This window comes from Papio anubis, chromosome 18 (assembly GCF_008728515.1).
Source record: "Papio anubis isolate 15944 chromosome 18, Panubis1.0, whole genome shotgun sequence".
In the NCBI taxonomy this organism is placed as follows: Eukaryota; Metazoa; Chordata; class Mammalia; order Primates; family Cercopithecidae; genus Papio; species Papio anubis.
Window position 1 is genome coordinate 32,365,562 of NC_044993.1, and position 16,769 is coordinate 32,382,330.

General features: G+C 44.5%; 1 protein-coding gene across 1 annotated transcript in view; it reads left to right on the forward strand.

The window, feature by feature from the left end:
- CIAPIN1 (cytokine induced apoptosis inhibitor 1) overlaps positions 1-12,392 on the forward strand; it is an 18,075-nt gene extending 5,683 nt beyond the window's left edge. The window contains exons 2-9 of the mRNA XM_003919594.5: positions 795-1,006; positions 1,380-1,532; positions 3,997-4,073; positions 6,521-6,689; positions 8,165-8,238; positions 9,469-9,584; positions 10,393-10,474; positions 11,297-12,392. Of these exons, the coding sequence (XP_003919643.1) occupies positions 850-1,006; positions 1,380-1,532; positions 3,997-4,073; positions 6,521-6,689; positions 8,165-8,238; positions 9,469-9,584; positions 10,393-10,474; positions 11,297-11,407 (939 nt within the window). The 5' untranslated portion in view covers positions 795-849 and the 3' untranslated portion in view covers positions 11,408-12,392. The remainder of the gene's footprint in view (positions 1-794; positions 1,007-1,379; positions 1,533-3,996; positions 4,074-6,520; positions 6,690-8,164; positions 8,239-9,468; positions 9,585-10,392; positions 10,475-11,296) is intronic.
- Positions 12,393-16,769: the final 4,377 nt, after the last annotated feature.

Consider the following 16,769-nt stretch of genomic DNA (forward strand, 5'->3'; position numbering starts at 1 on the left):
ACCTGAGTATCAAGTAGAAGAGAAAGTTGATCTATGGAGGGAAATTTCCAAAGGTTAAAAGCATGGGCTTTACGGTCAGATGAATTTGGATTCAAATCCTAGCTCTCACTTTATCCATGTAACACCCACTAGTTGTGTGACTTGGACAAAGTAAATTGCCTGAGTTTCCAGACTGTAAAATGGTAATAATATCTAGTTTAAGGCTGTTCTGAGATTCAGTTGAGATAATGTTTAGAAGATGCTTTGAATAGTCTGGCTAATATTAAATGGTATAGACGTAGTAAGTATTCTTGATCACTGCAGAGTCAGTGAAATTAAATTTTCATGTTTTGATGAAAGGGAAAATACCAGTATTCAGTTTGCAAATTTTAAATGTGTTGTTTCATTTTAAAAACATTGAACCTGTGGTTGGATTATTTCTGTCAATTTATTTGCCTTCCTTGCTGAGTCACCCTTTGCCTAATTGATGTCCTATGTGTTTTGCATTCCGTTCATGCTGAATTATCTTAAAGAGGAAATCATCTTTCTGCCTCCAACCTTCTTACTTGCCTCTAATCCCCTTTGTTGACTCTTCTAAGTCAGGATTCTCACCAAGGAAGCTATCGGCCTTCTTTGGGAATGTTGGGATTATGAAGACTTGAGATAATGGGGTTCATGTATTCAGACTCTTTAGCATATACAGTAGGGTTTTTAATGTTGTCAGCATTCCCTAGTGGGCGGTTACAAGTTAGGTTGGGATTCTAATCATATTTTATGATACCTCATGGATTAAATTGCACTTTGTCTCTGCCCAGTCTTGATTCTCTTTTGGCCAGCAGTTTTTAGGTCCATCAGTACTGCACTGCAAGAATGGCAGATTTTGGGATCTCTGCTGGCCAGTTTGTGGCAGTGGTCTGGGATAAGTCATCCCCAGTGGAGGCTCTGAAAGGTCTGGTGGATAAGCTTCAAGTGTTAACTGGCAATGAAGGCCACGTGTCTGTGGAAAACATCAACCAGCTGTTGCAGTGTAAGTACCCACCCATGTTGTCTGTATGAGGCTGGAGGGGTTTCTGTGGGAGTGTTGCGTTTCTGTGGTTCCTTGATATCTGAGTTTTCGTTTAGGGTGGCATGTGATAGTGGTGGCTCGTCACCCTATTGTTTTTCAGTTGAGATACACTGAGCTTAGGAGTGTAGTTGATGATTTCCATAAGTATGATGTTCTTTCTGTGTAGCTATTCCATGTTTTTTTAAAACACTTACTATTCATCCAGCTTCTTGGATGGATACCGAGTGGTGTCCATTCTCTCAGGGTGAGGTCTGTAGCCTTTGTTGGGGGTTGAAAGGGACCAGGAGATTGTCCCAGGCCAGATGATTGCTAATTAGAGTCCTCTTCTTTTCAGCTGCCCACAAAGAATCCAGCTTTGACATTATTTTGTCGGGTTTAGTCCCGGGAAGCACCACTCTGCACAGTGCTGAGATTTTGGCTGAAATCGCCCGGATCCTTCGGCCTGGTGGATGTCTTTTTCTGAAAGAGCCGGTAGAGACAGCTGTAGGTAAGGAGATCTTCACTTGAAAAACACATTTGACAGGGTTGAGTCTTTGAGCATGTGTGCTGCATCTCCCTGAGCAGGAGATATCATTGGGAGATCAGTATTCCTATAGCAAAACCTTTTCCTTGGGGATAAGTTATCGTTAAAATCTGAAGCAACATATCTGGAGAAATTGTAATCTTTGGCTGACTCATTATGTAACAAAATAGAAGGAAACTGCCATCTAAAAGTAGGTCCTTTTGCAGGTGAACAGTTAAACTTTGATATGTTCATAATACGGAAAGTGATGCAGCAATAAAAAGGAACACGCTAACTATATGTACATCAGCTTGGATGGATATCAAGGGAAGTAGCTGAGTGAAAAAAGCCAATCTCAAAAGGCTCTGTGCTGTACAATTCCATTCATATTCTTGAAATAACTAAATTATAGTAGTGGAGATCAGGTTAGAGTTTGCCAGAGGTTAGAAGTGGGAGGAAAGGGGTGTGTGGAGCTATAAAGGGGAAGTATAATGCTTCTCCTTTATAGATAGAACAATTCTGTGTTCTGAATGTGGTGGTGGTTATACTTATCTACACATGTAATAAAATTACTTGGAACTATAAAGCCCCCTCTGCCAAACGAGTACATATGAAAGTAATGAAATCTGAAAAAGCTATGTGGACCATCAGTATCAATTTCCTGGTCTTCATATCAGGCTATAATTGGGTAAGATGTTACTGTGGGGAGAGACGAAGTGAAGACCTCCTTAATATACGGAACTTTTTTGTTTTTTCCAACTTCCTGTGAATCTATAGTTATTTCAAAATAAAAAGTTTAAAAATAATGACTGGAACTCTGGGAGTGATGTAATTATTGATTCATGTGAAACTAATGACAGTGTTCATGAAGTAAAAAATTTTTTGATCAGTGGTATAGCTGTCAGAGTGATTCAATTCTGGATTTTAATATTTTTCACTAGACTTTCAGTCAAAATGTAACAATTTCATCAAATAGAATAATAGAATAATAGAAATGAAAGTATTTTGAAATATATAAAGGTGTTCATTGTTTATGGGGAAATAGAACTTTGTGTTATGTGTAGTATACATCAGCATTCTTTGCTGGGAGTTTAAACCTTACATGACTAAATGCAGTGTCTCAGTCAGAACTATACAGAGAGAAAAAAAGAACTATACAGAAAGAATACTTGTATTTTCTGTGCACTTTGCAGTTCATAAGCCTCTTTTCATAGTCATTATCTCACAACCTCTGGAAGGGGTTTCAAGAAGCAGAGAGTGATTAAAAAAACAATAATAATGGAATTATAACATTTAAGAGCTTAGGTAAAAACACTTTGAACAAAAAAAAAGTGTTTGTCAAGTTAAAATAGTATCACTATGGCCAGGCACAGTGGCTCATACCTGTAATCCCGGCAGTTTGAGAGGCCAGGGCAGGTGCATTGCTTGAGTCCAGGAGTTCGAGACTAGCCTGGGCAACATGTCGAAACCCCGTCTCTACAAAAAATACAAAAATTAGCCAGGCATGGTGGTGCCCACCTATAGTCCCAGCTACTTGGTAGGCACTGAGGCAGGAGGATTGCTTGAACCTGGGAGGTCGAGGCTGCAATGAGCCGAGATCATACCACTACACTTCATTACAAAGTGAGACCCTGTCTCAAAAATAATAATAAGAATAATAATAAAATAGTATCACTAAAATGTATATACAGTTGTCCTCATCTTACAATGGAGTTACGTCCTGATAAATGCTATTAAGACGAAAATGCATGTAATTCATCTAACCTACTAAACGTAATTGCTTAGCTTAGCCTAGCCTACCTTAAACACGCTTAGGACACTTGCATTAGCCTACAGTTGGGCAGAATCATCTAACACAAAGCCTGTTTATAATAGTGCTGAGTATCTCATGTAGTTTAGTGAAAACTGAAGTATACAGTTTCTACTTGAATGGGTATCACTTTTACACCATCATAAAAGTTGAAAAATTGTAAGTAGAACCATCATTAAGTCAGGGACCATCTGTACATTAAACAGAATAGGTTATTTTGTTTTGTTTTGTTTTTTGTTTTTTCTTTGAGATCAAGTCTCACTCTGTTGTGCAGGCCAGAGTGCAGTGGTGCAGTCTTGGCTCACTGCAACCCCCACCTCCTGGGTTCAAGTGATTCTCATGCCTCAGCTTCCCAAGTAGGTGGGATTACAGGCATGTGCCACCACGCCTGGCTATTTTTTTGGTGTGTATTTTTAGTAGAGACGGGATTTTGCTGTGTTGGCCAGATTGGTCTTGAACTCCTGGCCTCAAGTGATCTGTCCACCTCAGTCTCCCAAAGTGCTGGGATTACAGACATGAGCCACCACGCCCACCTGATTATTATTGTTTGAATGCTTGCTAACCCACCTAGGATTGAGCCTTTATTATTTTTCCTGCTTTGACCTATAAAGCTATTAATTGAGATTTTCCTTTCGGCAGATAACAATAGCAAAGTGAAGACAGCATCTAAGCTGTGTTCAGCCCTGACTCTTTCTGGTCTTGTGGAAGTGAAAGAGGTATGTTTGTAGACAACTTTCTTTGATGCCCTGCAGTTGAGGTAATCAGTATTGCTTAGAACTAGGAAACAAGAAATGCTTTGCATGTAAGATACATGATGCTTCAAAGGACAAAACTTGTGAGAATAGGCCGGGTACTGTGGCTCATGTCTGTAATCTCAGCACTTTAGGAGGCCGAGGCAGGTGGATCACGAGGTCAGGAGATTGAGACCATCCTGGCTAACACGGTGAAACCCCGTCTCTACTAAAAATACAAAAAAATTAGCTAGGCCTGGTGGCAGGCGCCTGTAGTCCCAGCTACTTGGGAGGCTGAGGCAGGAGAATGGTGTGAACCTAAGAGGTGGAGCTTGCAGTAAGCCGAGATCACGCCACTGCACTCCAGCCTGGGCGACAGAGTAAGACTCTGTCTCAAAAAAAAAAAAAAAAAAACTTGTGAGAATAATCAACTTCGAAGAGACTCAACTTGGCCCATGTGGGCTGGGGCTTGTTCTTGTCTCCTTGGTACTAGTTTAGTGGTAGTGACAGCTGAGGGGCATGAGCAGCAGCTCTGTTGCTTCCAACACCCACCTCTCAGTAGACCCGAATCCTAGGCCTGGGTGAACACTGTCACCTAGTTCAGCCTCACATTTTTGGTGGGAGGCTGGAATAGGTTAGGGGGCGAAGTTCCTTTTCTGACAATTCAGTGGAAATATTTAAATTAAGTACAAGTGTTTATATTTCTACACTCTTTGATGTTAAAATTTTCTTGGATGTGGGAGAGGTAAATGTTACTGCATGATAGCTGTTGTGCCTGTTATTTCTTACATAATGTAGGGCCTTACGTTCTTTATTTATTTATTTATTTATTTTTTAATTTTTTTTCTTCTTTTTGGAGACAGTCTTGCTCTGTTGCCCAGGCTGGAGTGCAGTGGCATGATCTCTGCTCACTGCAACATCCGCCTCCTGGGTTCAAGCAATTCTCCTGCCTCAGCCTCCCAAGTAGCTGGGATTACAGGCATGCACCGCCATACCCAGCTAATTTTTTGTATTTTTAGTACAGATGGGGGTTCGCTATGTTGGCCAGGCTGTTCTCGAACTCCTGACCTCAGGTGATCTGCCCGCCTCGGCCTTCCAAATTGCTGGTATTGCAGGCGTGAGCCACTGCATCCTGCCAGGCCTTAGATTCTTTATGCCAACGCTTTCTTATTTTTCCTTTTAGCTTAAGGTTTTCTATGCTTGATTTTAAAATAAGGAATGTGTATTAGACCGTTCTTCTGTTCCTATAAAGGAATACCTAAGACTGAATAATTTGTAAAGACAAGAGGTTTAATTGGCTCACTGTTCTGCAGACTGTACAGGAAGCATGGGCGTGCAACTGCTGGGTTTCTAGGGAGGCCTCAAGGAACTTTTACTCATGGCAGAAGGTGAAGCAGGAGCAGGCACATCACATGGCAAAGGCAGGATCGAGAAAGAGAGGAAGAGTTGGGGTGGGGAAGGTGCCACACTTTACAACAACCACGTCCCATGAGAATTCGGATGGTGCTAAACCATGCATGAGCAGTCTGCCCCCATGATCCAGTCACCTCTCACCAGGCCCCACCTCCAACACTGGGGATTACAATTCAACATGAGATTTAGAGGGGACACATATCCAAACTATATCAGACTCCTCATAAAAATTCACTTTATACTGAAGCATACAGAATATAAAGTGACATCCTACTCCTTGCTCACACTTCTTTCCCCAGAGGAAGCCACCAATGCCTTTTTGTATGTCCATTCAGACCTTTCCTGTGTATTTACAAGCATCTACATGCACATACTTTTTAAAAAATTTAAATAAGATCATATGCATACATTGTTCAATCACCAGCTTTTTTCTCACCCTTAGATATCATAGACACTTATCCATTTCAGTGTATTTCCCTTCATTCATATTAATGATGTAATAGTATTCCATGCAATAGATGGACTATGATTTATGTAACCAGTCTGTAATTATTGGACATAGAGGTGGCACCCTAACCCTTTTTTTCTACCTTTACTCTCTGCTACTTTATCCCAAGGAACATAGAAAGGATTTTGCTCCCCCTTTGTGTTTTGGGATATAAATTTCTGCTGTGTTCATTGTGGGCATTCTTTCCTGTTACACAGTAAGACTACATCTGGTTCATTTTCATAATTATATTACATCCCCTACAATAACTAGCATATGCCTCATACCTAATATTTTATAACTACTTTTACATTTTCCAAGGGGTAGGCTCCAAGTAAACATGCAGACAAGGGTTATACTCTAGGGTTCCTCTCAGTGAGAAACTGAATGTGAGGCATAAAGCGATATCTGTTACCATCTACTGTTATATATTTAATGCACAGAAATGAGTCTTTAACTCCTGTGTAGGTAGACATAGTAAACCATTTTATAGAGGAGGGTGGACTAATCCTTTTGATGTCTTGAATTCTAGCTGCAGCGGGAGCCCCTAACCCCTGAGGAAGTACAGTCTGTTCGAGAATACCTTGGTCATGAAAGTGACCATCTGCTGTTTGTTCAGATCACAGGCAAAAAACCAAACTTTGAAGTGGGTTCTTCTAGTCAGCTTAAGCTTTCCATCACCAAGAAGTCTTCTCCTTCAGGTAAGGCTGGCCTAGGGACATTCTTCTGTTTGAATGGGCTTAGAGGGACATGTTAGAAATTGAGCCAGCAATAAATGAAATGGTGATATTTTTAGAGGATTAGTCCTTTGATTTCTGCCATTTCCACTATAGAAGAATACTTAATGTACTATTATCATGGGCATATTAGGATCCCAAACTGAAATAATGCATAGGTATTACCTAGTTCAGCTCCTTCTTCTGCACCAGAAGATACTGAGGCCTCCTAATTCTACAGGACTGAGTCACACAGTTTAATTAATGAAGTCCTTCCAGGTCCCAGAATTAACGTTTATCCTCAGAAGACCTCACAGTGTAGTGGTAATGGCAGATGAGAGTGCCCTGTTCCTCTTCTCATGTGCTTTTTTCCCCTATGCCAGAAAAACCAGCTGTTCTTACTTTGAGGATGCTAAGACACTTACAAACTATATTTCTTCTGCCTAGAAAATTGTGTACAAGCACACACGTGCACACACGTGCACACACACACTGCCCCATGCTCATCCTTCCTGTCACTATTTTTAAATGCCTGAATTGACCCAGCTGTGAGGTATGCACACATTTACAGATATTTACTGGTACATCCCCACTTGTACGGTTTTGACCGTCTAACCTAAATCTTCAAGAAATCCTTTGGAATCTAACCTTTCGACTCATGGTTCCAGAATGAGTAGGAATAGCTTAGAAGAACAGTTGGCCCTGTGGCAGGTGTGAGCATCCAGTTGTGACAACGATCACTGGAGGGTACTCTTACCCCAAGGGCCTGCGAGGATTTGCGCACACTGCATCTGAGCCTCAGCTCTTGGGCTGTTCCTTGCATTCTCCTGACTAGACGGAGAACCAGGAGGTGTGAGGTTTGTCTTCCACTGATGGTGTTACCTTGCCACCAGCAGCTCTAGAGCCTATTTTCTTGTATGTAGCAGGTTTACATGAGGCTATAAAGCTCTGCTATTTTTAAAGGTTTTGACACATTTCTCGTTTAATCCTCAAAACACCTGCAGTAACATAGGGAGTACGATTTAGCTTCATGTTATAGGATGGAAACTAAGGTATCAAGGAGGAAGCAATATGGAATGGAGATTAAAAGCATCAGACAGACTTTGCAGCCTGTGGAACCAGCCTAAGTGTCTAAACCTGTTTCCTCAGCAGTAAAACTAGGATGACAGTTACCTCATAAGGTTGTCAGCAGAATTAAGTTAGATAATGTATATAAAGTGCTTAATATGGTGCCTGGTACAAAGCAAGTGCTTAGCAAATGGTGACTGCTGTAACTACCAGAAAGTGGTTGGCCCAAGGTCAGACCTCTTACAGGAGTAGGGCTGGACTTTGAACCCACGTCTTCTGCCTCCCAGGCCAGTGTGTTCTTTTCTACACAGCAGAAAGCATTTAGGTATGTTTGTAATTAATAGTTTCTGACTGTTTTTATGGAGTTTTTTTCTTTTATTGCTTGGACTCAGTGAAGCCTGCTGTGGACCCTGCTGCTGCCAAGCTGTGGACCCTCTCAGCCAACGATATGGAGGACGACAGCATGGTGAGCTGGCACCACGGTCACTTGATGGCTTTCTTTCAGGCCCCGGTTTGGATGTGAACAGCTATAGTGACCTTTCTGGACTTGTAGGTGTGAATGTATTTAAAGCCCAGATTTATGACTATGCCTGTCACTTATATCTTTGATTTAGAAGGAAACTCCATGTTGGTGGCTCTTTTTTTTTGGAGGCAGAGTCTCGCTCTCCTGCCCAGGCTGGAGTGCAATGGCACAATCTCGGCTTACTGCAGTCTCTACTCCTGGGTTCAAGTGATTCTCGTGCTTCAGCCTCCCAAGTAGCTATGATTACAGGCACGTGCCACCATACCTGGCTAATTTTTGTATTTTTAGTAGAGACGGGGTTTCACCATGTTGGCCAGACTGGTCTCAAAACTCCTGACCTCAAGTGATCTGCCCACCTTGGCCTCCCAAAGTGTTGGGATTACAGGCGTGAGCCACTGCACTCAGCTGTGTTGGTGGCATTTTAAATTTTTTAGCATTTCTTTTTCCCCACATAATTTCTTGTTCTCACTTCATATGATATGTTGAAAACTCTTGTGGGCATGTGTAAACCTGAAAAGATTTTGTCAGCTTAAATAGTTTTATTGGCACCTTTGGGCAAGTTGCTGAACGTTCCATGCTTTAAAAAGCCGTGTTTTCCATCTTTGATTGGCCCTGCCTGTAATAAAATTCTTCATTTCTACACCTCTACTATTGAAGTTAGAGTAGTGAGCAAAATAAGTCAAGTTCATGCTCTCATAGGGTTTACAGACTAAGTGTCTACACATTTACAAAGAATTACATAAAGGTATATATAACTTTGATTTTTCTCTGGGATTATGTAGAAGATATTTTATTCCCTTTTTCACATGACTCTTCATAAACACTTCTATCCCTCTCTGTTCTGCCTGTTCCCTCCCTTCTCCTCATTCCTGCCCCTAACCCCCAACGTGTGTATATTCTCTACACAATGCTGGCCAGTCTTACAGCTTTTTCTCATGTAAATTTGTTTCTAATTCCTTCGCATCCTAGTGCATCTTCTGTGGATGTAGTTTAACTCACCATTGGCCTCTTGAGCATGTGGTCAGGTTGAACATGATGATCAACCAAAAGTAGGACAGGGTGGACACCTTCTTTAGCCTGGACTCCAAGTTTCCTGTTAAAGCCTGTGGTCACTTTAGCTTTTCATTAGCAGAGACCACGACTGTGTCACTCATTGCTTTGAACACTCTCCAGGATCTCATTGACTCAGATGAGCTGCTGGATCCAGAAGATTTGAAGAAGCCAGATCCGGCTTCCCTGCGGGCTGTTTCTTGCGGAGAAGGGAAAAAGAGGAAGGCCTGTAAGAACTGGTGAGTGCTGGGGTGACTGGAGCCTGCCATGCTGCATGCAGTTGCTTTGTGCTCAAGTCATCACAGTGCTGTACTATTTTTAAAACATACGTTTTCCAGCCTGGGCAATACAGGGAGACCATCTCTGCAAATAATTAAAAAAAAAAAAAATTAGCCAGGCATGGTGGTATGTGCCTGTGGTCCCAGCTACTTGGGAGGCAAAGGCAGGAGGATCACTTGAGCCTGGGATGTCAGGGCTGCAGTGAGCCATAATTGTGCCATGCATCTAATTTCACTCTCCCTCAAAACCCTACCAGTGAGCCACGATTGTGCCACTGCACTCCAGCCTGGGCATCAGAGTGAGACCTTGGTGTCTTCACATTTGTTTTTATAAATGGATGGGAAGGATTGTAGACAGTTAATCAGTGGTATTCAGGCTTGTTTAATCATCAGTGTTTTTTAAATGTAAAAGCTGCCAGCATTTACAAATCAGGAAATTACAAGTGAAAACAGATTTTTTTCCCCTTCTGTTCTTGAATTTGGAAAATATGGCAAACTGGGTCCACTTTCCCCAGCATGATTACCAGCTGAAGTTGAGTAGTGGCTGCCCTCTGTAAACAGAGTAGACACACTCTACTTCCCTCATCCTCTTCCCACTCTTGTCTCCCTCAGCAGCCTCTCACATTGCTGCTGTCTGCCTGGCTCATAGGCTTCTGAGTTATGACACTGGTGTGAAGAGAAAAGGCTTAAAGCACATTTTGGCACTGTTAGGATTTGGGATTTCTGGGTGGTGACAATTCTTGTTCATTAATTACTGGTTTTCCCACAGCACCTGTGGCCTTGCTGAAGAACTGGAAAAAGAGAAGTCGAGGGAACAGATGAGCTCCCAACCTAAGTCGGCTTGTGGAAACGTAAATATCAGGATCATTCCTTGGCATTCACACACCCCCAGGGGGATTAGGCCTCCTTCTAAACCAAGCACATACAAGCTCCACCTCAAATATTTTAGTAACAGACGAATGCGTGAGCACACGAACACAGGTAGTAATGGGGAGAGAGGCTTTCTCCTGAGAGTGAGAGTGGGTTAGCATGCTTGTGCTGGTTGGGGAGGGTCTTGTTGTTTTTTTATTTTTGGCCCATTTCTTTATACTTCAGAGTGGGACCTGATGGTTAGACATTTAGCTGAAGTTGGTTGTGTTTTGAACTGCATAGAATATAGAACTATGGCCGGGTGCGGTGGCTCACGTCTGTAATCCCAGCACTTTGGGAGGCCGAGGCAGATGGATCACAAGGTCAGGAGATCAAGACCATCCTGGCTAACATGGTGAAACCCCGTCTCTACTAAAAATCCAAAAAAATTAGCCGGGCATGGTGGCAGGCGCCTGTAGTCCCAGCTACTCAGGAGGCTGAGGCAGGAGAATGGCAGGAACCCAGGAGGTGGAGCTTGCAGTAAGCCAAGATCGCACCACTGCACTCCAGCCTGGGCTATGGAGTGAGACTCTGTCTCAAAAAAACAAAAGAACTATGGCCTCCTAGGGAACTTTTCTTGACTGTAGTTTTTCACGAAACCAGAAATCTTGAAAACTCTTAATATTTGGGACTCAATTGGACCTGCAAACATACTCAGCCATTTCCTTCAGGCCACTGTGACCACATGAAATTAGGAATTTCTTTCTTCTGGCTGGTATGCCTGGGATAAGCTGACCCTTGGCTTCCCCATTTTCTCTCTCCAGTGCTACCTGGGCGATGCCTTCCGCTGTGCCAGCTGCCCCTACCTTGGGATGCCAGCCTTCAAACCTGGGGAAAAGGTGCTTCTGAGTGATAGCAATCTTCATGATGCCTAGGAGGGACCTGACATGGGACCCATCTGCTCCTCCAGCCAACTGCTGTCCCTCACATCCCACCATGGTGGCTCCTCCCACCTCCTCTGGATTTGTTCACTCTGAGATCCATTTGCAGAGTGGGTGCTTAGCAGACAGAGTGAAGCTGGCTGGGGGGCGCAGTGGTGTGTAGTGCTGCTGTGTATCAAAAGGCCAAGGTATTATGGGGCCCGGTTACTCAGAATGGGATGGGTTTCTTCACCTCATGTTAAGAGAAGGGAGTGTGTCCTGAAGAAGCCCTTCTTCTGATGTTAAAATGCTGACCAGAACACTCTTGAGCCCAGGCATCCTGGAGCATTAACACTCTGTGACAGAGCTCCAGACCCCTGCCCCGAGTCTTAGCTCAGCAATGCTGCCACCTGCTTGTCTTTCAGAGTTGTTAGTTTACTCCATTCTTTGTGACATGAGTTAAGTGTCTCACAACCTCCTCAGGGCACCAGAGGACTCACTCACTGGTTGCTATGATGATATCCAGTGTCCCTCTGCCCCCTTCCACCCCCAACCACATTTTACTGTAGCGTTGCATCTGTGTCCTGTTGTCATTTCTGTTAACCTTCAGGTATTAAACTTGCTGCATATCTTGAGATATCTTGAGATTCTGCATGTCTTGTAAAGAGAGGGAATGTACATTTGTGTGTGATGTTGGATAGTCATCCACGCTTAGTTTGGACCATTGGAGGAACTTAGTGTCACATACAAATGGGGCTAGTCCTATGCTTAGAATAAGGCCTGTCTGCCCACTCTAGAAGAGCCCAGGTTGGTGAGCATTTAGAGGGAAGCAGGGCAGAACTCTGAACAACAATAAGTCTCTCTGAGCAGAGACCCCTTTGTTCTTGTTTCCCACCCGTACGGACTTGGGATCAATCTTGCCAAATATTTGGAGAGATTGTGTGGATTTAAGAGACCTGGATTTTTATATTTTATCGGTAAATAAAAGTGTTAATTGGTATCTGTCCTTGAAACTTGATTGGATTCTCCAAGTTTGATTTTGCTTATGCTAGTCCCTGCTGGTGGATTTTAGTTGTTGGTGTGGCTAATTGAAGTTTGGCTCCAAAGACTCTTTTATATGCAGGTCTAAGATGACCCCTAGTGACTCATGCCCTTGTATAATAACCTCCCCTTGAGTTTCAGCAGGACCTGTGAATGTGATGGGATAATCCGTACTGCGATTAGGTTGCATTCTGTGGCAAAAGTGAAAGGATTTTGCAGATGTAATTAAAGTCCCTAATGGACTTTAAGTTAATTAAAAGGGACATTATCCTGAGGGGGCCTGACCCAATCAGTTGATCCTTTAGAAAACTAGAGAAGAGTTTCTTTTGCTAGCCATGAAGAAATAAGTTGCTGTATTAGTCTACTCTCATACTACTATAAAGAACTGTCCTTGGCCGGGCGCGGTGGCTCAAGCCTGTAATCCCAGCACTTTGGGAGGCCGAGGCGGGTGGATCACGAGGTCAGGAGATCGAGACCATCCTGGCTAACATGGTGAAACCCCGTCTCTACTAAAAATACAAAAAACTAGCCGGGCGTGGTGGCGGGCGCCTGTAGTCCCAGCTACTCGGAGGCTGAGGCAGGAGAATGGCGTGAACCTGGGAGGCGGAGCTTGCAGTGAGCCGAGATCGGGCCACTGCACTCCAGCCTGGGTGACACAGCGCGAGACTCCGTCTCAAAAAAAAAAAATAAAAAAAAATTAAAAAAAAAAAGAACTGTCCTTGACTGGGTAATTTATAAAGGGAAGAGGTTTAATTGACTCAACAGTTCTGCATGTCTGGAGAGGCCTCAGGGAACTTACAATCATGGCGGAAGGCGAAGGGGAAGCAAGACACCACCTTCACAAGGCGGCAGGAAGGAGATATGCCGAGCAAAGGGGGAAGAGTCCTTTATAAAACCATCAGATCTTGTGAGAACTCACTATCATGAAAACAGCATGGGGGAAACCGCCCTCATGATTCAGTGACCTCCACCCCTCTCCCTTGACACATGGGGATTATGGGGATTTCAATTCAAGATGAGATTTGGGTGGGGACACGAAGCCTCACCATATCAAGCAGTGAGAGGGCCATGGAACTGTGAGTGCAGGCTCCTCACACGTTGGCAGACAGTCGAGAAAAAGGGGACCTTAGTCCACAGCTGCAAAGAACTGCATTCTGCCAACAACCACGTTAGCTTGGAGAGGACCCCAAGTTCCAGATGAGAATGCAGTCTAGCCAGTACCTTGTAAGATCCTGAGTAGAGGCCCCAGTCTTCTGTGCCAGGACTCCTGGCACACAGAACTTGTGATAAGAAATGGGTGTTATAAGCAGCTAAATGTGAGGTCGTTGATTACACAGCAATAGGAAACTAATTCAGCCCCAGAGTGGTTTGACAGTAACATTATTATTATTATTATTATTATTATTATTTGTTGTTGTTGTGGTTGTGGTTGTTTTGAGACTGAGTCTTGCTCTGTCACCCAGGCTGGAGTGCAGTGGCGTGATCTTGGCTCACTGCAACCTCTGCCTCCCAGGTTCAGGTGATTCTCCTGTCTCAGCTTCCCGAGTAGCTGGGACTATATAGGCGTGCACCATCACGCCCAGCTAATTTTTTGTATTTTTAATAGAGACGGGGTTTTACCATGTTAGCCAGGCTGGTCTCAAACTCCTGATCTCGTGATTTGCCTGCCTCGGCATCCCAAAGTGCTGGGGTTAACAGGCATGAGCCACCACGCCCAGCCCGATAGTAACATAATTATTAAGCTGCAGGACCACTGTTAGTTGCTTCTGCTGCACTTGCCCAGATGAAGGACAAAAATCTCACCCTCCGGGTTGAGGACAAGAGATCCTGAGCCAGAGCTTCCTGAACAGGCCTAGCAAATGCAACAAGCCCTCGCCGATTCTTGTTATGAGTCCCAGATGCTGCTGGCAAAAAGGACGCTGCCACCTCCTATCTGCTGCAGTTGGTGTAGTTAATGATTTCACGCTGGCAGTTGCCGTGTCACTCCACAGGGTCCGGGGCAAGCCAGCCAGCTCGGAGTTTGGGGCCCAGAGTGAGGAAAGAGTCCTTGCCAATCAGCAGAGCACACCTGGGCTGGGGGCTCAGCCACACCTGCACCTGCACCTGCACCCAGTGAGGCAACAGCCAGGCAGGCTATAGGTTTCGGCCTTCAGCAAGCTCACGGTATTGGAGCCAACACGGGCTCTGATAATCACTGAATGCAACCTCATCTTACATCTGAGGAAAGGGTGAGACCAGGAGGGTAACCTGCTGCCATCATTCACCTAAGCACCTCTTAAAAGTACTGAGGCCTGGCTGGGTGCGGTGGCTCATGCCTGTAATCCCGGCACTTTGGGAGGCTGAGGCAGGCAGATCACGAGGTCAGGAGATCGAGACCATCCTGGCTAACACGGTGAAACCCCGTCTGTACTAAAAATACAAAACATTAGCCAGAGGTGGTGGCGGGCGCCTGTAGTCCCAACTACTTGGGAGGCTGAGGCAGGAGAGTGGTATGAACCCGGGAGGCGGAGCTGGCAGTGAGCCGAGATCGTGCCACTGTACTCCAGCCTGGGAGACGGAGACTCCGTCTCAAAAAAACAAACAAAAGTACTGAGGCCTGGCCTGGCATGGTGGCCCACACGTGTAATCCCAGCTCTTCGGGAGGCCAAGGCAGGTGGATCCCCTGAGGTCAGGAGTTTGAGACCAGCCTGGCCAACATGGTGAAATGCTGTCTCTACTAAAAATACAAAAATTAGCCAGGTGTGGTGGTACATGCCTGTAATCCCAGCTCCTTGGGAGGCTGAGGCAGTTGAATCGCTTGAACCCGAGAGGTGGAGGTTGCAGTAAGGCAAGATGGCACCATTGCATTCCAGCCTGGGTGATAAGAGTGAAACTCCGTCTCAAAAAAATAAAAAGAGTACTGAGGCCCAATGTCCTTGGACGTTCTGAGTCAGCCCAATGTGGACCGAGGTGGGGCTAGGGATGTAATCTTTCTTCTTTTTTTTGTTTTCTAAGGTCTCTATCTTAGAACTTGGCAGTGTACATTTGGGACTTCCTCCTTCTGAAATCACTCAAAAGCAGTAAATGGAGGGGATAGCAGAGACAAACCACACCTTCGTTGGGGTTAGGAGGCAGCCAAAACAGAACCACAAAATACTTGGAAGGAGGTGAGAGCAGAGGCTTTGGAGCCAGAGTGTGGACAGGAGAGAAGGGAGAGCAGTTGAGGGTGCAAACCTGCTCCAGGTGAAGAAACCCCCGAGCTGCAGAATGGGCCCCTGTTTGTAGCAGTGGGGTCCAAGTGCACAGGCAGGCAGTGGAGCTGAAGGGAGAACCCCACAGTGGAGCCTGGCATCCTGGAAGCACCCTGGTCTCTGCACTGGAGAAGAGAGACTGTGAACAGCCCAGCTGCCTGTCCTCGTGGCAGGGAGAAGGCTAAACAGAAACCTTACCAAGTGTGGGTGAAAATGTGGCCAGGTGGGAACTCACTGTTGGTGAGGATACTTTGGGCAATGTCAACCCTCATGTCACTTTGAACACTGGCTGCATATTAGAATCACCTGGATAGCTTCCAAAAATGAACCAAACCAAACCAAAACAAAACAAAAGCCTATTCCTGGGTTTCCTTTCCAAAACCCAATTCAGTCAGAATCCCTTGGAGTAGGGCCCAGGGCATCAGCATTTTTGCAAAGCTCTCCCAGGTCATCATAGAGTGCAGCCAGGATTGAGAACCACTGTCCTAGAGAAATTCTTTGGCCCATGCACCAGGAGACAATCTAAGCAAGTATTCAAAGCAGCAGTACTTCTAAGAGACAATCCAAATGGCCATTAACAAGAATGTGAATGAATGAGCTGTGTGTCCAAGCAGTGGAACACTGCACAGCAGTAATGAGTTATAGCTGTGCACTTCAACATGGAAGAATCATGAAGCAACAACAGCCACAAAAGCAAGTCACAGAAGTGTGTGTGTGTGTGTGTGTGTGTGTGTGTGAGAGAGAGAAATATTTCATTTACATAAAGTTCAAAAACATGCCAGATCCATCAGCCTGTCATTACGGATATACACATACACATGTGCATATACATGATGTATACAAACGTGTGTGTGACAAAACTAATAAAGAAACTCAAGGGGAATGATAAAATTCAGGACCACAGTTGGCTCCACAGGGAGACGGGAGAAAGAGGCAGGACTTCATAGTAGCAGGAAAGTTCTATTTCTTTGGCTGGACGGTGGGCATACAAGTGTTAATTTTTATTGGTTTGTATACCTGCCATATACATGATGGATTTGTATTTCTTTTTTGTGTGTGTGACGGAGTCTCGCTCTGTCAACCAGGCTGGAGTGCAGTGGTGGAAC